At 64.1% G+C, this 22,354-nt stretch overlaps 2 protein-coding genes across 8 annotated transcripts in view; both read left to right on the top strand.

Moving 5' to 3' along the window:
- PNPLA7 (patatin like phospholipase domain containing 7) overlaps window positions 1–8,867 on the top strand; it is a 59,637-nt gene extending 50,770 nt beyond the window's left edge. For 2 of the 3 annotated variants that reach the window (XM_032866332.1, XM_032866333.1), the window contains exons 27-36: window positions 3,323–3,479; window positions 4,917–5,033; window positions 5,147–5,216; window positions 6,084–6,200; window positions 6,556–6,788; window positions 7,188–7,340; window positions 7,437–7,547; window positions 7,976–8,060; window positions 8,249–8,352; window positions 8,521–8,867. In XM_032866332.1, the coding sequence (XP_032722223.1) occupies window positions 3,323–3,479; window positions 4,917–5,033; window positions 5,147–5,216; window positions 6,084–6,200; window positions 6,556–6,788; window positions 7,188–7,340; window positions 7,437–7,547; window positions 7,976–8,060; window positions 8,249–8,352; window positions 8,521–8,547 (1,174 nt within the window). In that variant the 3' untranslated portion in view covers window positions 8,548–8,867. The remainder of the gene's footprint in view (window positions 1–3,322; window positions 3,480–4,916; window positions 5,034–5,146; window positions 5,217–6,083; window positions 6,201–6,555; window positions 6,789–7,187; window positions 7,341–7,436; window positions 7,548–7,975; window positions 8,061–8,248; window positions 8,353–8,520) is intronic. The other variant, XM_032866334.1, reaches the window with a different exon arrangement.
- A 640-nt stretch (window positions 8,868–9,507) lies between these two features.
- Window positions 9,508–18,740, top strand: NSMF (NMDA receptor synaptonuclear signaling and neuronal migration factor). Of its 5 annotated transcripts, XM_032866327.1 has the most exons (16): window positions 9,510–9,741; window positions 10,209–10,270; window positions 10,963–11,469; window positions 12,579–12,654; window positions 13,520–13,525; window positions 13,839–13,907; window positions 14,791–14,843; window positions 15,414–15,503; window positions 16,004–16,123; window positions 16,338–16,426; window positions 16,518–16,551; window positions 16,659–16,729; window positions 16,877–16,956; window positions 17,125–17,227; window positions 17,447–17,522; window positions 17,613–18,740. In XM_032866327.1, exons 1-16 carry the CDS (start codon window positions 9,671–9,673, stop codon window positions 17,708–17,710), a joined length of 1,605 nt encoding a protein of 534 aa, XP_032722218.1. In that variant the 5' UTR covers window positions 9,510–9,670; the 3' UTR covers window positions 17,711–18,740. The 5 variants fall into 5 exon arrangements, with proteins under 5 accessions (XP_032722222.1, XP_032722218.1, XP_032722219.1 ...); XM_032866331.1 differs by lacking the exon at window positions 15,414–15,503 and having other exon boundaries at window positions 9,508–9,741; XM_032866328.1 differs by lacking the exon at window positions 13,520–13,525.
- Window positions 18,741–22,354: the final 3,614 nt, after the last annotated feature.

The following is a 22,354-nucleotide window of genomic DNA, read 5'->3' as shown; positions in this document are numbered from 1 at the left end:
GGTTTTAACGTCGATGTAGATGAGCTGCCGGAGGAGCCCGGTGTTTAGTTTTGCTCAAGTGTGGTTTTCCGTTTTTACGGTGATTGCTTCTGGTGTTCTGAGCGCCCTTGCCTGTCCCAAGGTCACAGAGGCATGCTTTCGTCCTCCGGGAGCTCTGTGCGTCCGGCTTGTACGGGTCTGTGGTCCACCTGCCGTTGCCTCGTGGCAGCCGAAGCTGTTTTGTAGCCACTCCGGTAAAGACCTCCCGGCCCCTGAGGTCACTGTATCACCCGCATGGCTCTGTCATGTGTGTGTTTTAGGATGCCCCACACTGTCTCGACACCCTTTTGGTAAACCTTGACTTCAGGCCCTGCACATCCTTCCGTTTTGTTTTTTGGTTTTTTCAAAATTGTCTTCATCTGCTCAGGTGCTGGCACACACAGCTAAGCGTCTTAAGGGCTACTTCTTCCTGTGGTAAATGTCATACTTTGAATTTCATGTTCACAGTGTCGTCGCCAGTGAGCAGAAACACACAGCGGATATGTGTACCTCGCTGCTGCGTCTTAAAGCCTTGCTAAATTCACGAATTCTAGTGACTTTGTTATAGGCTTCTTCTTCTTTTTTTTTTTTTTAACATTTCCTGTATATAAGTTATATCTTTTGAGAATCAAGGCAGTTTTTCTCTTTCTTTCTGAAATATGTTTATGTCTTTTGTTTCTTCTTCTTCCTGCCTTGTTGCCATGGGAGGGAAAGCGCTGACTTCTGTCTCAAATGTGGTCTTGCCGTAGGCTGGGTGTTGGACGGAAGAAGTGCCCATCCTTAGCCTCTTGCAGAGGGTGCAGTGTGAAGGGGTGCTTTGGGTGTGTGTTAAAGTGCTGAATTACACTGATGTTTAAACAGAAACTAACACTTTACTCTGGGGAGAGATTCACTTGCCCACGATGCGCCGTCCTCTTTAAACCCTGCTGGCCTCCCTGTGAATCTGGGTGCGCTTGTCCTTTCTTGAGACGTGTGTGGGTTTGTTTGCTGGCTTCAGAATTGAGTTGGGAAGTGCTGCTTCTTTTCCTATTTTCTGAAATTTTTATGTAAGATCTGTGTTACTCTTCCCTACATGTTCAGTAGCATTCACTAGTAAAACCATCTGGACATACGATTTTCTTTGTGAACATTTAAAAATCAAAGGCTCAGTTATGTTGACGGTTATAGTACGATTCAGATTTTCTCGTGTCAGATTTGGCGAGTGATGCTGTTCTACGAACGTGTCCTTTTCATCTCTTCCCACCTCGTGGGACTCACACCTGCTTCTCACTGCGCTAACTGGGGCGTCTGTGCAGATGTGCGCTTTCTCGCTCCTGACAACCTCCCCCCGAGCGGGTCCCTTCCACCGTGTGTTTGTTTCCTGGTTCCTTAATTTCTGCTCTTCTCTGTATTATTTCCGTAATTTGACTTGGTTTAAACCGTTGTTCTCGTGCAAAGTGGAGGCTTGTGGATGTTGTGTTGTGACCTCAGAGGACAGAGAGCTCAGCCCTCTTGCACCGCACCCGTGGGGACAGCCTTCTGTTCCCGGGCTGCTTGGAAGTTTCTTTCTGTCTCCGGTTTCCAGCAACGTGGCAACGGCTTTCTTTTGATTGATGCTTGGAGTTCATGGTGCTCCTTTAACCGGAGGCTTGAAGTTGACGGTCAGTTCCATCTAGACCACCATCTGTCCCTCCAGATACTGCTTCTGCCCCACCCCTTTCTTCTCTTTCTGGGCGCCTCTGCCGGATCCCATGCGAACTCTAGGCGCTTGGACGTCTGTTCTGGGGAGCGGTCTCCATGGTCGCCATCCCGGGGTGTCCTGTGACTCAGTGAGCATCTTCTTCTGCCGTGTCTGTGGGGGGCTCTCAGTGTCTGTGGCCCACTGCCTGACACACCGGTTGCGTTCTTCACTTCACACACTGGATCTCCACTTCTTTTTTTAAGATCTTATTTTTACTTATGAGAGAGCGAGACAGCGAGAGCAGGAACACAAGCAGGGGCAGTGAGAGAGGGAGAGGCAGACCCCCGCTGAGCAGGGACCCCCCCCCCCCATGCGAGACTCAATCCCAGGATCCTGGGATCCTGACCCAAATCAAAGGCAGACGCTTAACCACTGAGCCCCCCAGGCTTCACCCCTTCTCTCCACTTCTACAGTTGCTGTTTGGCCTCGTCTTATAGTTTTCAGTTCTATCAAAATTATCAATCTTGTCTTTAATTTCTGTAAAAATTTTTTAGGCTTATACCTGAGTGTTCAGTTTTTTTATGGTGATATTAAATATTATTGTTTTTTATTTTTTAAAGATTTTATTTATCCATTTGACAGAGAGAGATCACAAGCAGGCAGAGAGGCAGGCAGAGAGAGGCAGAAGCAGGGAGCCCGATGCGGGGCTCAATCCCAGGACCCTGAGATCATGACCTGAGCTGAAGGCAGACGCTTTAACCCACTGAGCCACCCAGGCGCCCCTTAAATATTGTTTTTAATAGTGTTAAAATATGCATGCCATAAAATTTACTACTTTAAATATTTTTGACTGTAAAATCTGGGGGCATGAAGTTCATCGGGGGCCGTGCAAGCGTTACTGCGCATCCCCAGAGCGTTAATCTTCCCACACGGAACCCCTGTTCTCCACCATCTCTGTGTGTGTGGGCGTGACTCCTCCAGGTCCCTCAAGTGAGGGGACCCTCGTCCTTCTGTGTCTGGCTTCTCTCACCAGGGGGAGGCGCTCGCGTTCGTGCACGTGGTACCTTTCCGAGCCGGGCCACGTCCCTTGAACGCGCAGTCCGTGCTCTGCTCACTCGTTCATCTGTCAGGCACACAGACCCCTTTGGGCCCCGGGGCTTGCTGGGCGCAGCTCTCTGGAGCCTGTGCCGCGTCTCTGTGGCTCCCTCGCAGCCCACCCATCTTGCTTGTCCCTCCTGGCTGTGGTCCCGTGGCCTGATCTCCTCTGTGACTGACAACTTGCAGTGGGCATCACCGAGGAGAGAGGAGCGGTGGCTGGAGGCTCAGGGCGGTGGCTCCGGTCCCGCACTGGCTTTCCTGTTCCTGCACGGGCTCGTCCGCATCCACCCCCACCCTCATTAGGAGCCCCTGCAGGGGCCTCTGGGGGTCTCCCGCCTCCCAAGTCTGTGCAGAGCCTGTTCAGCTTCACATCCCAGCAGTGTCCGTGGGGCCGTGTCTCTGCCCATTTTCTGTGACTTACGCAAGGGGTGGGCACCGAGGGGGGGGTGGCCCGGGAAGACCATCTCTGCCGCCTTTGCTGGCGCGCAGCACGGTGCCGTGCCCGGTGACAGTGCCCCCCGTGCTCTGTGCTCCTGGTGGGTATAGAGGCTGTGCCCAGGTCGGCATCATCCGGGCCCTGACGGAGTGTGGCATCCCCGTGGACATGGTTGGAGGGACGTCCATCGGGGCCTTCATGGGCGCCCTGTACGCCGAGGAGCGGAACTACAGCCAGATACGGATCCGGGCCAAGCAGTGGGCTGAGGTGAGGGGCCTCGGCCCACCCTGGAGCTTAGCCCCAGGTCCCTGTAGTGCCGCGGGGGCAGGAGGACATCGGGAACTTGGGCCCCTGCTCGCGGCTCTGCAGGCTCTGGCCTCAGAGCGGGGTTTGTGGGGTGGTGTGGGAATGGGGAGCACAGAGCAAGAAAGGATATCAGTGTTGGGGACTTGGCTCTTCATTTATCAAGGTGACTGAGGTCGACATGGAGAGGTCAGCACCATTGGAAGGAGAGTTTCATGTTACCTGTCGTTCAGCTGAGGGTCTGGTCACAGGCCAGGCAGACGTTTCCCTTCCCTGCCTCAGCTGTGGGAACGGCCGTGGACCTTTGGGCCTGCTGCCCTCCTTGTCCTCAGTGTGTGTTGGGTCATGGGGCCCCCTGGGAGGCCGCTCTACACGGCCAGGTGGGCTGGATCCCGTCCAGGCTGTCCTCTGTCCCTGCCTTTCTGGGGGAGCCTTCGGCCTCCTGCCACGCTGAGGGAGGTGGCAGTGGGGGCCTCCAGGCTTGGCCTTGCAGAGGCTCTCCGGTGCTAGACGGGGGTTTCTTCAGGAGTGAGGGCCTTGCTAACCACGGACGACCCTGGGGGTGCCACGCTGTCCCGCGTCCCTGCCCTGCAGCAGCACACTTGTTCCCTCTGCTTGTCCCAAGGCAGGGTCTACGTTCTGTTCATCTCCGTGGGAGCACACTGGGGGCACCTCACCCTCAGCTGGGGCCTCATATCACACATGGCCTGTGTGCTGGGTATTTCTGCCTCGGCTCTGGGCACCCAGCAGCAGGGCACATCTTTCCTCTCCATCCCCAACCCTTAAGAAGTGAGGCAGCCTTGAACCCGGGCATTCTGGGGCAAGGCCAGTGCTCCCTGCAGGTCTAAGTGGCCCCCGTCTTCACTGAGGAAGGATGGGCCTCAGTCCCACCAGAGAGACAGGGTTAGGGAGTTTTGGCAGAAAGGGCCCTCAACAGGGCCCCCCTTTCCCAGACCCCGATGGAGTGTGTGCCATGGTAGCGTGTCAGTGGTGGTGGAATGTGAGGGTCAGCCCCAAGCATGCTGGGGCAGGGCAGCTCCCCCTCCCGGGGAAGCCTTGATGGGTCGTATTTACCGCTCTTGGGGATCCCAGCAGGGAACTCTTACCCATTCACCTGCCAGCGTTGGTCCTGGATGGGGCTTTGTCCAGAACTCCCTGAGCAGGCAGTGAGAGCCAGGCGTCCGCGGGCGTCCTTGTAGGACCTCCAGGCCCTGCTGCTCATGCCCTGGCTCTAGCCCCCTCCCAGACACCCTTGCTATGCTCACAGGGAGCACATGTGTGTGCTCTGGCCCAGCTCCCTTCCCAGACTGGGGTCCCATGGGATCATCCACTGCCTGTGCCAGAAGGTGGGGTGAAGCCCTCACCCTCTGTGGGGCTATCATGTGTGCCTTGCCCACTCAGGACATGACGTCGATGGTGAAGACTGTGTTGGACCTGACCTACCCGATCACGTCTATGTTCTCGGGCGCCGGCTTTAACAGCAGCATTTGTAGCGTCTTCAAGGACCGGCAGATTGAGGTGCCCCCCCGCAAGCAGGGGTCTCCCTCATCTCCTTGAGCCTCCAGGGCTGCAGGGTTGAGGGTTGACAGCGGGGGAGGATGGCCCTTCTGAGTCGTGCCGTCCCCTTGCAGGACCTGTGGATCCCCTACTTCACCATCACCACGGACATCACGGCCTCTGCCATGAGGGTCCACACGGATGGTGAGCACCTCCTCCTTGGGTCCGCTGATAGAGGCTCAGACATGCACGGGGGCCCAGGCCCCCTTCCCCCCCGCCCCACCCCCACCCCCGAAGCGTGGGTTGGGGGAGGGGTACTGAGGACCTGCTCAGGGGGTTGTGGGGGGCGGGGGCAGGCAGAGAACCTAGAAGCTGCCTGAGCCAGGGGAAGCACCAGGATGACCCAAGGAAGGCAGCTCAGGGAGGTCTGGACCCAGAGAGGTTCCTGCCGTGAGCGTGTGGGACGCGAGATAGCAGTGTGAACTGAGAGCAGACATGGACAGGGCAGAGGGCACACTTGTACCCGGGGTGGGGGTGGAGAAGGGCACACTCAGGCCAGGAGTGGGGGGTGGCGAGGGGCACATGGAGGGCGTGTGTTTTGTGGGCTCCAATCAGCAGCTGGGGGGAGACTACTGGGCTGGGGACCGTGAGGCAGCCAGTAGGTGGGTGGCAGCTGAGGGCCCTTTTCTAGGGCAGAGTGGTTTGTAAGCTGAGTGCATGTGTCTCCTTGGAGGTGAGTGGGACTATGGGGCTCACAGAAGGCTGTGGCACACACAGTACAAGGTGGGGAGCCCGTAGAGCCGGTAGGGCCTCCCCTGGGCCTCTGGCCCTCCCCATTCTCCCTCTGTGGAGAGAGCCTCTCTGGGGGAGGAGGAAGAATAGGAGGTGTGTCTATCTGTCCAGGCCTGGTGCCATCCACCGGACGTCAGACGTGTAGACTTCAGGACCCTGCGCTGTCAGCGCTCTAGGCCCAGGGTCTCGGGCAGGAACCCAGTGTGGGCAGCGAAAAGCTCCCCTCCTATCCCCTTGGCAGGCCCTGGTGGCAAGCCCTCTGCCCTGCCTCTCCCCCAGGCTCCCTGTGGAGGTACGTGCGTGCCAGCATGTCTCTGTCAGGCTATATGCCTCCCCTCTGCGACCCCAGAGACGGACACCTGCTGATGGACGGGGGCTACATCAACAACCTCCCAGGTACCGTGGCCACCTCCACTCCCGGGGAGCCGGAGGCACACAGTTTCCTCTGTGTGTGCTCATGGAGCCCCGAGAAAGCGCACAGACGCGTGCAGACGCAAGCCCTTGTGACACACTGGGCCGTCGTGTACTCCCAGCATATGGCCGTTTGGCAGCTCAGCCGCACCCGGAGCAAGGGCCAAGCAGAGTTGCTGAGAGCAATTATGGCCCATCTGTGCCTGCAGTCAGAACTAACAGCCAGGAAGTACCAGGGTTGCTGTGGGTGTGCCCCCTCCTTGGGCACACCTGTCACCTGTTGGATAGTTCGCGTTAGTCCGGGAGTGACACTGGACCCGAGCCCTTCTGGCCCTTGCAGGCTCTGCCCCGCCCCCCAGCCCTACTCCCCTCTGGGGCTCTGCAGGCCTGTCCCAGGCGGTAACCACGGCTGTCTCCTCCCCAGCGGATGTGGCCAGGTCTATGGGGGCGAAGGTGGTGATTGCCATCGATGTGGGCAGCCAGGACGAGACGGACCTCACCAACTACGGCGACGCACTGTCTGGGTGGTGGCTGCTGTGGAAACGTTGGAACCCCTTGGCCACAAAAGTCAAGGTGGAGGCAGAGCTCTGCCCGGGGCCCGGGCGGCCAGGGGCTCCTTGTGGCTCCTCTGTGCCTCTGTCCCCAAGATGCTCAGCATGGTGCTGTGGGCGGCAGAGGGCTGCAGTGGTCTCCAGGCTCCAAGCCAGCGGGGGTGCACTCACTTGCTCCCTGTCCGTGTCGGGAAGCCTGGCTGGACCAGCACTGGGGAGGGGAGCAGGCCCGTTACCCGCCAGGATCCCTTCCCAGGAACCTTGGCTGGGCACCGCCCTCCTCCCAGGCCTAGCAGAGACATGTCTCCCCTTGGGAGAGGGAGGGCAAGGGTTGGGGTGGGAGACAGGCAGCTGCACCCGCATGGGGGCCGTGGGGTTGGGGGGGCCCGCAGAGCGTGGCTCAACGCTGTGAGGGCAGCAGGTGTTGAACATGGCGGAGATCCAGACGCGCCTGGCCTACGTGTGCTGCGTCCGGCAGCTGGAGATGGTGAAGAACAGCGAGTACTGTGAGTACCTGCGCCCCCCCATCGACGGCTACGGCACTCTGGACTTCAGCAAGTTCAACGAGATCTGCGTGAGTGCCGCTGGGGCGCGGTGCCCGCCTGCCCTCATGTCCCAGCCCAGAAGTGGGGCCTCCTGACTCCTCCCCGGGTCCCTGGTGTATGTACAGGAAGTGGGGTACCAGCATGGCCGGACGGTCTTTGACATCTGGGGTCGGAGTGGCGTGCTGGAGAAGATGCTGCAGGACCGACAGGGGCCGAGAAAGATGAAGGCCTGTGACGTGAGTGCCCGACCTAGCGCCCCTCCCTCCCTCCTGGGACCGGCCCTCTGCCTGTCTCAGCAGGCCTGAGAGGTGCAGGGCTCCCTGCAGCCTGCGGGACCTTGGCACACACCCCCACCGGGGCCAGAGGATGGGGGCAGGGGTGCGGCCCTGTGGGAGCTATCTCTTGGTCTCTGCCCTGACATCCCTTGTTTCTCACTGTGGCTCTGCTGCTCATGGTGGGACGGGATGGGGATTTGCTCAGGCCTCTGTGCTTCTTCTAGGCCCTGCCCTGCCCCAACTCCAGGGGGCTGGGCATCTCAGCAGGCCGAGACCACAGAGGGTTGCAGAGAGGGGCTGGGGGACTGGCCAGGCAGCCAAGGGCTGTGGTGTGGGGATCAGGGGAGCTGTGGCCTTGGCCACATGTCTCTTCCACCTCGGCTCTCCAGGTCCTCACCTGCCCCAACGCCTCCTTCACTGACCTTGCGGAGATTGTATCTCGCATCGAGCCGGCCAAGGCAGCCACGGTGGACGGTGAGTTGGGGCTCAGGACACACACCTGCATAGCTGAGGATGACATTGGCAGTGTCCCCTTCTAACCTTTGGCACGCCCCACAAGCTGCCCTGGCCTCCAGGCCCTCCCAGCAGCCCTGGGGCCTGATGACCGCTGTGGCACGGCCCCTGCCCTTGGGGGCACCAACACAGCCCTCCCCTGTGCCCAGATGAGTCTGACTACCAGACGGAGTATGAGGAGGAGCTGCCGGACGGCCCCAAGGATGCGTATGCGGACTTCCAGAGCGCCCCGGCCCATGCAGGCTCGGACTCGGTGAGCTGTCCGGACCTGCCTGCACGCCTGGGCTGAGTCAGCTCTGAGGGCTCTGGGCAGGCCAGCTGCTCGCTCCCTGCTGCCCTGCAGTGCAGAGCCAGAGAAACCTGGCCCAGGGTCAGCCGTCCAGGCTCACCCCCACCCTGACGTTGTGCTGTTTGCTTCCAGGACGACGAGTCCTCCCTCCGGCATTGAAACCCCATCTGGCTTCCCAGAACTGCCCCCCGGGCTGCTGCTACCCTTGGCACTCAGACTGCGATGGACAGAGGTCTCCCCTCCCGTGCACCCTAGAGCAGCACCCATGGAGGGCCTCTCCCCCAGCCTGCCAGCGAGACCTGGCGGGGAGCCCCCTAGTCAGCCTCCCTGGTGTTGGAGGCCCAGCTGCGTGGTGGGGCACTGGGTGCGGACAGCAGTCCCTGGGCTGTGCCCGCCACTGTGGGGCCCGGTGCCTCGGACAGGTATTGGAATTCCCCGTGCACCTGCTTAATGTATCAATAAAGGTGGATCCCACCGTGTGTGGACGTGTGCCTGGCCAAGTCCCTGTGGCAGAGAGCGGCACGATGGGCCAGGGAGCAGCCTGGCCCGTCACTGGTGCACGGTGCGGGGGGAGGGTTTGGGAGCATCGCCTGCTGTCCTCCGAAGTCACCACGGGAGGGGGGACCCCAGGCACCCCCGTGACCAGGCAAGCAGGATGCCCAGGGTCCGCTCGGGTCTGGGGAGCCCCCCAACCGAGGAGACCCCTCCTGACCTGTCGGGCATCCTCCCCCACAGAACTATGCCGCCCACACCGAGACCAGGGAGCCCTTCTGTATAGAAGGAGGGGCAACTTCGGCCCCGCGTCTTTGGGGCCCGCAGCCCCTGCAGGTCTCCAGGGGCACGGAGCCCCCTAACCCGAAGGCCTAGGCCCTTGCAGTCAGGGGACCGCCGGCCTCAGTTTCTCCGCGCCCACCCCCAAACCTCCCCCCCCCCACCCCACCCCGAAGCCGGCACGGTGGGCGGAACCACCTCCCCAGTCCCCTCCGGACGACCCCGCCGGGCATCGACGTCACAGGCGGCCACCCCAAGGCGTGACGTAGCGGTGGGCGGAGCCCCAGGCCCGCCCCGTCCGTGACGTCGCGGTGGGCGGAGCCGCCGCCCCCGGCCCCGGCCGCGCTCTCCGGGTGCGGCGGGACTCGCGGACGGCCCGGTGCGGCCATGCGGGGCCCGGGCCCGAGCCCCAGCCCCAGCTCCGGCCCCGGCGCGGCGCGGCTACCCCGGCGGAGGCGGCGGGCGCGGGGCGCGCTCTGAGGCCAGGGGATGCGCCGCCGCCGCCGCGACCATGGGCGCCGCCGCCTCCCGGAGGAGGGCGCTAAGGAGCGAGGCCATGTCCTCGGTGGCGGCCAAAGTGCGGTGAGTGCGGCGGGCCGGCCGCCGGGGCCCCGCGCCCGCCCCCTCCCCCGCGGCGTCCTCCCCGCGCCGGCCCCGTCCCTCGCGGCGGGGCTCCTCGCCGCGTCTCCCTCCCCCACCGCCACCGACAGCTCGGCGCGGCCGCGCTCCCGAGACCGCTATGGGCGACGCGCCTGACCTCACGACCCCCGCGCGCGGACCCCGCTCACGGAGTGACGGCGGCCGGACGGAGCGCCCACCCCGGCGCCGGCCACGTTGCACCGGGACCCGGGCGGGGGGGGGCCCGGAGCTGCGCCCTGCCCGCGCTGGGTTTTCTGGGGGCGGGACGGCACGGTCGGCCGTGAGTGACCCCGACCCTTACCTGGCTGGTGCCCAAGGGCTGGGTGGGGGTGGGGACCCCAGCTCCCTTCTGGGGAGCGTCCAGAGCGACCCGGGTGCACTGAGAGCGCACCCCGCTGTCCACCCTTCAGAGCAGCCCGAGCATTTGGCGAGTACCTGTCCCAGAGTCACCCTGAGAATCGGAACGGTGCAGGTAGGGGCATTCGAAGAGGTGCCCGGACGGAGTTGGTCCGCAGCACCCCCCCCTCCCCCCGCCACCCCCACAGCCTAGGGATGCTGTCCCCTGCCCCAGGCCTGGCCCAGGCCTGCTCCCAGCTCCAGGGCTGGGAGCAGGCAGCAGGAGCTGCCCTGCTGGGCTGGTTTCCTCACGCCCCCTGCCCTCCCTGGCCCAGAGCCTCAGGAGGAGCTCAGAGTCACTCATCACCATGGCACCCACCCAGCCTGGGCCGTTGGCATGGCAACAGGCCTCCTGGCACCCCCAGGGTTGGCACCGCTGTCTCTGGGGGCCAGCTGGTGGGGGGGAGGGGAGAAGTTGGCACTAGGCGCATGGGTGCAGTGGAAGGCTGGGAGGTGGCATGTTCATTCCTGTCTCCCCCTGTCCCCCCACATCAACCACAGGTAGCATAGCCTCTCACCCCCACGCACACACACCCAGGGCTTGGGGCCCAGGTAGGAGGAGGGTGGGAGCCTCCAAGAGGAGTACGCAGGTCACAAACACCTTTTCTGAAGATGGCAGGGGCTTAGAACTTGGTCACTGGGGCTGCAGGGCAGCCCCAGTCGTCCCCCCCATCTGGGCCAGGGACTCTGGGAGTTCTCTGCCCTCGCCGCATCAGAAGGGGAGGGCAGGGCCAGAGGGCTGCCGTTCACCTGGCACCTCTCCCCCAGACCACCTGCTGGCTGATGCCTACTCTGGCCACGACGGTTCCCCCGAGATGCAGCCAGCCCCCCAGAACAAGCGTCGCCTCTCCCTCGTCTCCAATGGCCGCTACGAGGGCAGCCTCTCAGAGGAGGCTGTCAGTGGAAAGCCGGCTGGTGAGGGCCCCCAGCCCCGCGTGTATACCATCTCCGGGGAGCCGGCCCTGCTGCCCAGCCCGGAGGCCGAGGCCATTGAGCTGGCCGTGGTAAAGGGGCGGCGGCAGCGGGAACGGCACCCCCACCACCACAGCCAGCCCCTGCGTGCCAGCCCCGGGGGCAGCCGCGAGGACGTCAACAGGCCCTGCCAGAGCTGGGCAGGCAGCCGCCAGGGCTCCAAGGAATGTCCCGGATGCGCCCAGCTGGCCCCTGGTCCCAGCCCTTCCCCTCGGGCCTTTGGGCTGGACCAGCCACCCCTGCCTGAGGCCACCAGCCGCCGCAAGAAGCTGGAGAGGATGTACAGTGTCGATCGTGTGTCTGGTGAGGGCAGGCTCGGGGGCAGGGTGCCGATGCTGGGGTTTGCTGGCAACAACCACTGTGAGGCCTGGACAGGTGGAGGGTGTGCAGGTGCCCAGCGACACCAAGTCAGTCAAGGAGTACTTCCTGGAGGAGGGCGATTAGGGGATTCTCGAGGGTGGAGCATACAGAAAACATGGCTTAATTAGAATATCAGGCTGCCTCTGGGGAGTCCTGGGGATCAGTCTCTGCCCTGGGCCCCAGCCAACAACGTTCACAGTAACCTCGGGAAGCACATAGCGTCTGGGGCCTGGCCAGGAAGTGTGGTGCTCTGCGGGTGGTCGGTGAGCCCTGGAGGCTTCCTACGTGGAGAAGCGGCCTCTCAGGGACACTTGAGCAGCCCCACGCCTTCCGGCTCTGGGGTCACCTCCTGAAAAGCAGCGTGCCGACTAGCTGCGCCCTCACATCATCCCAGGGTACCTCCTGGCCTTCCCAGTCCGCAGCCTGCCTGGGCATCAGGGCACAAGCCAGGGGTGTGGGCAGTTCACCTCCATGACCTCATGCTCCTCTGATGGACAGAGCGCAAGGATTGGGGCTGGGCCAAGGGTGAGAAAGTAGAGCAAATTCTCATCTGCCCCGGGTAGGAGCTGTAGGGGTCCTGAGAAGGGGCAGCCCTCAGCAGGACTGTCTCCACACCGGGTGAGGGCCTCCACCTCCCCCCTCCTGGAATGGTCCAAGGGAGTGGAGTGGGCGGCCTGCAGAGAAGGCCCCAGAGCCCCCAAGAGAGGCTGCAGCCCTTGTCCCCGGCCTGTGCCTCCTCTCCAAAGGGCGGCAAAGTGAACCCTTTCTCTGGGCCCCTGGACACAGGCTGTGTTTGCAGAGGCGCGCTCTTCCGCTGTCGGCAGCCCCAGGGGGAGCTGGGCAGAGACCGACTCACGAAGCTGCTGAGTGTCTCGGCGTGAGCAGCTGAGCCGGCACATGTTACCTTACGGCCTCACGCCAGCGTCCGCCCACCTGGGAGAAGGCTAGGGGACCCTGGTGCTTTTCCCCCACTGGCTCGGGCAGAAGCATCCCCTTCCCTGGCAGCTTCAGGAAACCCCCAAGCCACCCTTGTCCCTCCTTCTGCCTTGCAGATGACACCCCCATCCGGACGTGGTTCCCCAAGGAAAACCTCTTCAGCTTCCAGACCGCAACCACAACTATGCAAGCGTGAGTCGTGCACCTGCAGGGTGTCCACGGCGCGGGGCCTGGGCCTGGGGCCTCTTCTTGGTGCTCGGGAACTACTGCCAGGCCCTCTCCCACCTGCGAGGCCCGCCTGGGCGGCTGTTTCTGAGCAGCCCTACGTGCCCTTGTCCTACCATGTCTGCCAGATGTGACACAGTCTCAAGGAAGGCAGGGCTGGCTGCTCTCCTCCCCCAGCCTCCCACTGCCTCTCCCTCGCCCCATCCATCATCACCCCTCCCTTCCCCACGGCCCTGCCCTCTGCTCTCTTGGCCCTCCCCTGTCCTTCTTGGTCCTCTGGGGACCTGGCCCCAGGCTGCAGCTGCTGCAGTCTCCAGTTGGGGTGGTTCTCCTGGGCATGGCCTCATCTCAGCTCCCGAGACAGCGGCCTACTTGTATTTTGTGCATCTCGGGGGGTCACACCCCAGGCGTCCCTGCGGGGGCCTGCTCTTCTCTCTCTATGACACGTACCTGGGTTTTCGGACGCGGAGTTCCTTTCTGAGAGGCACTGCTGGCTGCAGTGTACCCCTTGTGCTACTCTGGGGAGCCCATCACCGCCCTCAGGCTGGCTGGGGGTGGTCAGCTTGGCCGCCGGGCCCAGAGCCAGCAGAAACAGGCCTCTGTGCCCACCTGACCGTGTCATGGCACCTGGTAGCATGGGCCCATGACCTCCTCATCCACCACCCTTGCCTGGGCTTCCCACAGCACAGCTGGTGCCCTGCTCGAGCCTGGAGTATGAGTGAGGGACCCCCGGAGTCAATGACAAGGGCAGTAACAGGGAACCTAGAGGGCTGTGGGGTCGTGGCTCACTATGTCTTCTTTCTCACGCTGCCCCTTCCCGCCGCTCCTCCAGCATCTCGTAAGTACTCTGGGACCTCGAGCCTAAGAGCACTGGGGTTGTCCCTGGGGGACCCTCCCACCCCCAAATAGGTTTGGGCAGGCCAGGGACCTGGGCCTTGACTGTGAGGGAGTGCCACGTCCCAGCAAGCACCACGGCCACAGCAGGGCCTGCCAGGAGCCGGGCGGAGGACAGGGTGAGACAGGCCAGGGTCCTTCTGCCTGGCCCGGCGCCCTGGATACCCCTCCAGGCCCTGTGCTCACGCCTCTGTCCCCACGTCTCGGTCCCTCCTACCCGCGGCCAAGGGCAGTGCTGACTCGTGGTGGTTTCTCAGGGTGTTCAGGGGCTGCGCGGAGAGGAAGCGCCGGAAACGGGAGAATGATTCCGCGTCTGTAATCCAGAGGTAGGGCCTGCCAGCCACTCGCCACCAGGGTCCGTCTCTTGTCTGTGCTGGTCTGGTCTGGGCCCACTGGGCCCTGGCAGACCTGATGGGGGAAGGGCGGTGGCGACCACTGGCCTGGCCCTGCTCTGGGGACGCAGCAGGCAGGAGAGATCATGGAACCTGGGCCCCCAGGCCTGTGTTTTGGGGGTACATTGACAGTGGAACTACAGGCAGCTAGCCCACCCATGTCTCTCTCTGACCCTTGAACCCCAGAGCTGTGGGGTCAGCAACAAGGCTTATCCTCCCCGAGCCCCACCTCAGAGATGTGGCCAGAAACCGTGTCCGTCTTGGACCCTGGACCTTGGTAGGGCACACATTTGGGGGTAAAGACGACCTGTCTCTGAGGTGGCCCAGGGCCGTAAGAGCAGGGAGGGAGTATCCGCAGGCTCCAATCCTACCTGGGGTTGGTGCAGACAGTTGTGCTGAGCACAGGAAGCAGGAGCCCTTGACCACTTGGCGAGGGAGGCTGGTGGGGATCAGAGTGGGCTCAGAGAGGGACTGGAAGGGTGGGCAGTGGGGGTGGGTTCCTGAAAGCAGGAGGGTCACCCAAGGGCAGGGTCGTGTCATAGGGCCAAGAGCAAGAGAAGGTTTGTTCATTGTGCCTCTGTCCTGGCAGCAAAGGGGAGCCCTGCAAAGGTGTCAGCACGAGGGACGGAGTGGGATTTGCTTCTGAGTGGGCGGTAGGCGAGTAGGGTAGCGCAGGGGCGAGAGGCATTTCTTTCCTAAAGAGGTGACGGCAGACCCGCTGGCTGCGGGCAGTAGTGCCAAGCAGGGAGCATGGGGGACTGGTCCACCGCCCACCCACTCTGGCGATCCTCACCAGCCCCCCGTGTTTCTTCCCCAGGAACTTCCGCAAACACCTACGCATGGTCGGCAGCCGGAGGGTGAAGGCCCAGAGTAAGACCCAGGGCAGGAGGGTGGGCAGGCGTGTGGCACTGCTCTTGGCCGGCTGGGGCTTTGCGGGCTGCTGGCTGCACCAGAGAGACCGGGGTCCCAAACCCCCACCGCAGCCCCACCAGGGAACCCTGGACTCTGGCCCCGCCTCTAGCCTTGCGACAGAACCCCTGCCTCAGGCTCAGCTTGGGCTCCAGGCCCCACCCCCAAGCTTGCAGCACAGCCCTGCCCCAGGCTCTGCCCTCCACAGATCATTGCACAGGCCCCGCCCCCAACCATCTGCACAGATCCAGCCTCCACTGGTCCTAGGCCCCAGACCCTACTCTTCCCTCACCAACACCCACTGGGGTCTTGGGGCACCAGCCCCTGCCCCAGCACACCAGACTCAGCCCACAGGCGCCCCGGACTGACGCCCTCCAACATCCTAGCCATGGACCCTTCCTCCCGCTATCCCAGGTGGTGCCCCAGAGCCAGGAGCCAGCCCTGTTCTGGGTTGCCGAGGCCCAGGGTCAGCTCAGGCTCTGCCCCTCCTGGCCCCCGTCCCGCCGCTGACCCGCTTTGCTCTCACTGCAGCGTTCGCGGAGCGGCGCGAGCGGAGCTTCAGCCGGTCCTGGAGCGACCCCACCCCCATGAAAGCCGACACTTCCCACGACTCCCGAGACAGTAGGTGCCTGGCGCAGGCCAGCCCACCTGCCCCCAGAGGGGCCCCCCCCCACAGGCCCCAGCTCCCGTGCTTCGCCGGGCAGGCCTCCTGCCTGGGCAGCTAGGCTTCTGCGCTTCTGCTCTCTGAGCCTCAGCTTACCCATCTGTGGGGGGGGGGGGCGCCTGGCCCCTTATACTTCGTGGGTAGGATGCTGTGTTGGAAGACCTGGGGGGGCCAAGGGCTGCCCTGCCTGGCTTCTGGTTCCAGGGCCCTGGGGTCCTGCCCCCCTGACATTGTGTGGGGGTCCACAGGGTGGCCACATATGGTGGCAGCGGCCAGTGTCGCTAGGCTGGTGGTGGCCTTTGTCGGTCTCCGTCGCGCACCCTGGGTTACTTGCTGACCTGGAGGACCCTCCGGGAGCCTTTATTGTGGGTTCTGTCCACTGCTCATGTCTGCGGGTTCCAGCTGGGACTGGAGGTGCTGCTAGGGGTCCACCCTGGTGACCCGTCCTGCCCCTCAGGTAGTGACCTGCAGAGCTCGCACTGCACCCTGGGTGAGGGCTTCGAGGATCTGGACTGGGAGACTGAGAAGGGCCTGGAGGCAGTGGCCTGTGACACCGCGGGCTTTGTGCCCCCCCAAGGTCATGGTGAGGTCGGGTGTCTTTATGATCTTCCTGTTCCAGCCAGTCGTGGGCTGGTGGGGGGTTTCTCTTTCCTCCAGGAGCCCAACAGGCTCTACCTGGAAATGATGCAGCCATCACACAGGCTGCCCAGCAGCGGGGGGTGCCCTCCTGGGACCTCCCGCTACCCACTGGGTCTGAGGCAGCTGGGCCCTGAGCCGCCCCCTGTGCTGTCTCCAGCTCATCTCCTCCAAGGTCCCCAAAGCTGAGTTCATCCCGACTATCATCCGCAGGGACGACCCGTCCATCATCCCCATCCTCTACGTGAGTCCCTCTGCGCCAGCCCCGGGGCTGGGGGTGGGGGGCCGCGGCCCGGGAGGGGCCCTGACCAGAGTGTGGCCTGTGTCTCTCACAGGACCACGAGCACGCGACGTTTGAGGACATTCTGGGTATGTGCCCTGCGGCCCCGCTGTCCTCTGATCCCGTGTGGGGTTCACCTACAGGCCGCGGGGGGCGAGGGGACACTGGGGGACAGTTCTCACTCCTCCCTCCCTAGAGGAAATCGAGAAGAAGCTGAACATCTACCACAAAGGGGCCAAGATCTGGAAGATGCTGATTTTCTGTCAGGTACGCCCAGCCCCTTCCTGCCGGGGGGACGAGTCCTCCGCAGAACGTGCAGCCTTCACACACTGGTGAACGAGCACGTGTCTGTGACGGGGGCCGCGCGTGGACGCCCGCTGTGTGCAGCCACGTGGCCAACCCCGTCTCTGACAGGGCGGCCCAGGACACCTGTACCTGCTCAAGAACAAGGTGGCTACTTTCGCCAAAGTGGAGAAGGAGGAGGACATGATCCAGTGAGTGGGCTGCCCGTGGAGGCGGCGTCTGTGTGCACACCCCGTCCCTGCAGTCCCTCCCCACAGTGCTTCTGTCTCCGGAGCCGGGTCCTGGGCCCTGGCCTGCCCCTCCCCACACGCGGGGGCCTGGGCTGGAGGCTACTGGTGACCCAGCCCCTCCCCCACCAGCTTCTGGAAGCGCCTGAGCCGCCTGATGAGCAAAGTGAACCCGGAGCCAAACGTCATCCACATCATGGGTTGCTACATTCTGGGGAACCCCAACGGGGAGAAGGTACAGGGACCCCCAAGCCCTGCCCCAGGCCTCTGGAGACCCCGGACCCACTACAAGAGTTAACAGCCTTTCATTTCTCCTTCCGTTCTCTTCCTTCAGCCCCTAGAAGCCTCTTGTGCTTGAGCCCAGTCAGTGGGGGGGCTTCCTGCTCCCTGAACACCATTCCCCCACACCTCCCCTCCCCTGTCCTGAACTCACGGCCCCGCCCTGCCCTTTCAGCTGTTCCAGAACCTCAGGACCCTCATGACCCCTTACAAGGTCACCTTCGAGTCCCCGCTGGAGCTGTCGGCCCAAGGTAAGCTTGCCAGGGCTAGGCTGGTTCTCCGCCTGAGCGCTGGGGTCCGGGGGTGAGGCCTGAGCCCTGGCCTTTCTTCTCATACCCCAGGGAAGCAGATGATCGAGACCTACTTTGACTTCCGGCTGTACCGACTGTGGAAAAGCCGTCAGCACTCGAAGCTGCTGGACTTTGAGGATGTTCTCTGAGGGCCGGGACCCCCACCCGGCTGCTTCCACGGACCAGTGGCTGGGGCTGGGCCACTTGTGTGTGCCCCAGGACCGCGTGGGTCCCCACTTCAGGGCACCCCCAGATGTCGCTCAGGTTCCCTCCTGGGGGTCTGGCCCTCCCTGCACCACAGCCCACTGAGGTCAGAGCCCTTGCAGCCCGGGACCAGCCTCGCCCCCGGGGCCAGGGCTTGCTTGGCGGCCGGGCACCAACGGGGCCTCGGCCCTGCCCCGAGGTGCCTCCTCTCCTCGGGTCCGTAGACATAAGTGCAATTTTCACAGCCCCGGAACAGTCCAGAGGGAAGCAGCGTGACTAGTTGAGTAGCTAAGTGCTGTGTTACCAGTTACGGTGTAGACAACCCAGCCCCGTGTGTGTCCAGGACCTCGTCTGCTCCCCGCTCCTCTGCCCTGCCCTATTTGATCACCAGCACCAGGGCGGCCCGTCGGGGGAGCAGTGTTGCCCGGCTGCCCGGCCTGGCCCGGGCCGTGGCCAAGTCCCTGATGGTGTGCGCTTGTACCCTCTCGCCGTCCCTGCTTCCTCTGACCTCAGCCGTGCTGGCCCAGCAGGGGTGCCTGGGCAGCAGGGGAGGGGCGCGCCTTCCCTTGTCCCAGAGGAGGCTCTGGGTTGAGCTGGGCCCCCCGGCTCCCCGTCCTCCAGCACCCGCCCGGCCCCCTGATGCTGTGCTGCGGCTCAGCTTTTGCCAGCCTGGGTCGTAGCCCTCTCTCAGTGCAAAGGTTCAGCAGGGGCGGGCCGGGGCTGGGCCCCGGTGGGTGAGGACCCCGCGGCAGCGCTGAGCCACGGTGGACTTGGGGCATGTGGCCTAGCTGGGGCCCAGTAGGGCCAGCTCTTGTATGTTGTTGGGGCTCGGGGGCAGGCCCCCCTCCGCAGAGCCTGGGTGTGAGGACACCTGACTGTGCCCTCAGCTTAGGGAGGAGCAGGGGCATGTGCTGGGCTCTGAAGGATGTACGATACCCCTTAGAGTGACCATTAAACCCGACCCTCTGCTGCGGCCGCCTGGCTCTTCTCTCTTGGCACCGCCCGCTACCTTCCTGGACCCAGAGACCTCCAGGCCCGTGGATCCAAGTTTGTCGCTGTGGCCCCTGGACAGAGAGGCTGGGTGGGGCCCCTAGACCTTCCCTGCCAAGGTCACACTTGGTGAGAGGGTCTGGCAGCAGCGGGGATGGAGAAGAGCAGGTTCTAGACCGCGCCAGCGGGTGGAGGGTTGTGCTCCTGCAAAAGGGTCAAGAGGGCTCGGGAGCTGCGAGCAGAGGGACCCTGTGGGGGCTGCCGGAGGCTGTCAGGAAGTGAGCGTGGGCCCAGCTGGCGACCCTCTCCCGGACGAGCCTATGCTGATGCTGGGCCCAGTCGAGCCTGGCTCCCTGGCTGGGGCCTGGTCTCTAGTGGTCCAGGGAGGGGCAGCAGGTTCGGGCTGGGCAGGACAGGAGGCCACCAGCGGACAGCTTGGCAAGAGTCTAGGAGTCGTGAAGCCTCAGGTGCTGGGAGCCTGGAGGTCAGCAGCCCTTCCTGGGACGGGCGTGCCAACTCTGGGGGTGCCTGTTCTGCTGCCTCCCACGTGCTCCCAAGGCACCCCGTGCAGGGCCAGGTGGTAGAGGGTCAGAATCCACAGGAACGGGTAAGCTGGTAGATCAGATGCCCGTCTGCGTGCTCTTGTGTACAAAGTTGTGTCACTGGGGGCTTTTAGCGCTCTCAGGGCCTGAGCCTGACGCGTTGCCCCTGTTCCTCACAGCTGCGGTCTGTGCAGGCTGCCCGAGTGTCTGTAGGCTCTTGTTTTACACGTGCGGGCCGGGAGGCTGGCTGTCCCCAAGATGCCCACCCACCTGCACCCCGCGGCTCAGAAGGCACGTTTGCTGTGCTGTCCAGCCCTCAGCCCGGGGCCTGCCAGGAGCTCGGTCACATGCCCCCTCCCTCACCTGCCATCTGGGGGTCTGGCTGGGGCCTCAGGGGCAGCTTCGCTGGAGGAGGGCTGGGAGGTCTGCCAGTGGGAGGCTCAAGGCCTTCGTGTCTGGTTCGCTGGGTTCTTTCTTGGCCCGGTAAGCACTGGGGAGAAGTGTGGTGGGAGGACGGAGGTCGGGTGTGGGAGGACCACCGCCCAGGAACAAGCCCAGGACGCCGCGGATGAGCATCTGGGGGAAGGTGGTGGCAGACATGGGGGCCGAGGCTGGCCAGGGCTGCTGCGGCCCTGACCCACGCACCTGCCCCAGTAGCTAGAGGTGGTGGTGGTAGAGGCAGAAGGTCCTTGGCAGGTAAGGAGTCCTTGTCCATCAGGGACAGCAGCCGGGAGGGGAAGTGAGTGACGGTCTCTAGAGCTAACATGGGAAAGGAAGTCACAGAATCTTCCTAGCCCACGAGAGACCCCTGAAGGCCAGCAAGAGGAATGACCTATTGCTTCTTGCCTGTTGGGTTTGGCACAAATACTAGGACATCCGTGCCCTGTGTTGGTGAACGTGTGGGGAAAGGTAACGTGAATCGTTACAGCCTTTCCGGAAGAAACTCCGGCCGCAGCTCTTAAAATCTAACTGATGTGGCTGCCTGGGCGGCTTGGTCGGCGGGCATCTGCCTGTTGGTTTCGGCTCAGGCCGTGACCCAGACAGAGCCCCGTGTGGGGCTCCGCGCGCCCTGGGCAGTTTGTCTCAGAGCCTCTCCCTTTGCTCCTCCCCCAGCTCTCACACTCAAACCAACCTCGAAATTGTACGTATGTTTATCTGATAAACTGGCCTGTCTGTGGAGCCAGCCCCTCCCTCCGGGGCAGGGGGCCGCTGTCCCCGTTCATGCCATGGGCCCAGGCAAGGCCACACCACAGGGTCGGCTCTCCCGGAAGGAGCGGATGGTTCAGCAGCTTGTGGTTTAGGGGGAAGCACGGTCGGGCGGTCGGGCGTCTGTTTCCAGGGAGTTTGCGGGGCGGGTGGGGACGGGTGGGAGGCGTCCCGCCCGCTGCCTACACCTTCGTAACTCCCCAGGAGGCCAGGCCTGAGCACAGTCCTTGTCGCCCCGAGCAACACGGGCGCAGGCAGTCCCAGCCCGCCTAGCTCCCCCCGCTGCCCTCGCTGTGCCCCACTCCCCTGCTGCGGGCTCTCCTTGGCCCCAGACGGATGCCCGCTAGGACAGAGCCGGGCGGGGTGGGGGAGCGTGTGCGGCCCCACCGAGCCGGGACGCCCGTCCTGTAAAGTGGGGAGAACAAGTGCTCTCGGTGGGGTAAGGCCGCGCGGCCACCCCAGGCTGGGAAGGAAGGTTCCTCTCTCCCAGCAGCAGGTGCCGCTGGGGGCAGAGGGGAGACGACAAGCAACCTGGCCCTGGAGATGGCAGAACGGGCCGGGAAGCCACTTCCACGTCTCCCCGCGGGTGTCCCCCAGCCCTGGCACCGGCCTCCAAAGTGGCCTCCACGTCAGCCCCCTGGGCGGCATCTCTGCCTAGGAACAGGGGGTACGTCGGCCTCATCTGGAACCTTCCGATGCTCCGTCCCTCTTAGAACGAAGCACCTGCCGCCGTCCCTGCGCCCCCTCCGGAAGGGACACCGTGTGCCCACAGCCCCTTACTAAGTCTGCACGTGCGAGGGACGGAGGTTCGGCTGGAGCTGTCCCCGGAAACCAGGATTGATGGGGGGTCGGAGCCCCTGTGGGAGCGGCCCCCACCGAGCAGGGCCGGGGTCTGTCCTCGGCTCAGGGAAGGCCAGGTGCGCTGGACTGGGAGAGGCCCCAGGAGGGAGCGCGCGGCAGGGATCTAGAAAGTGCCAGGAACCGCCGGCAGAGCCGTGTGTGGACCCCACGGAGGACCCGCAAGGAGGCGACCCTGACCGACGTCCCGCGCGTGGCCTCCCACAGACTGGGGGCTCGGCCAAACCAAGCGACGCGCTGGAGGAAAATGGGGCGACAGGGCCTGGGGCCGCCAAGGCTGCCGCCGAAGCCCCGGCATCGTGCCCGGGGTGGAGGCCGGACCCGCGTCCCGGAGCGGCCCTGCGGGTGGCACCGCGGGAGGCGGGACAGCCGCACAGCTCCGAGAGGACCGGCCAGCAGGGAGGGGGCCGCCGGCAGGGGCAGCGCGGGGCAGCCGGAAAGCCGGACGCGCCGGTCGCTCCCAACGAGCCGGCAGGACAAAGCACAAAAGTGCCAGCACGCGCCCCCCGGGGTAGACCTCACCTCACGTCCGCGGTGACCCGGCGGCTCGCGGCTGCCGACGCGGCTGGGTGCGCGGCGACGTCGCAAACACAAGACCCGCCACGAGGCCTGAGCGCACCGCAAAGCCGGCGGCGGGGACGGGAAGGGGCGCCCCACAGCCGAGCAGACTTACCCCTGAGGCCCGAGGCTGGGTTGGCGCCAAGAAATCCGACCCGCGTCGCGCCTGAAGAGGAAGCGTCGCCGGGCGCGTCAGCGCGTGAGGAGAGCGCGAGGAGCGGCGCGCGCGCGGGAGCGGCTTCTGGCGCACAGACGGCGACTTCCTCAGCCCGGAGACGGGCGCCCGACACCCGCCGCGGCTTCTGCTCACGCGGCGCTCCGTGGCGAGTGACCCAGGGCTCTGCCCGCGGGGCTGGGAGCGGGGGAGGGCCCCCCCCGCGCGGCCTCCGCCTCGGCCGGCAGCGAGGCGGGAAGGGAGGCGACCCGCGCGCGCCG

The sequence above is a fragment of the Lontra canadensis genome, unplaced genomic scaffold, assembly GCF_010015895.1.
Source record: "Lontra canadensis isolate GAN:19392208 unplaced genomic scaffold, GSC_riverotter_1.0 scaffold30, whole genome shotgun sequence".
NCBI classification, from domain to species: domain Eukaryota; kingdom Metazoa; phylum Chordata; class Mammalia; order Carnivora; family Mustelidae; genus Lontra; species Lontra canadensis.
This window is presented reverse-complemented; position numbering and strand designations above follow the sequence as displayed.

Bases quoted from the DNA above. Each gene is read 5' to 3' on its own strand.
- NSMF (XM_032866327.1), top strand. From the start codon at position 9,671: ATGGGCGCCGCCGCCTCCCGGAGGAGGGCGCTAAGGAGCGAGGCCATG. The intron at 16,730-16,876 runs GTACGCCCAGCC...CGTCTCTGACAG, and splicing joins AGATGCTGATTTTCTGTCAG to GGCGGCCCAGGACACCTGTA. The intron at 17,228-17,446 runs GTACAGGGACCC...CTGCCCTTTCAG, and splicing joins GGAACCCCAACGGGGAGAAG to CTGTTCCAGAACCTCAGGAC.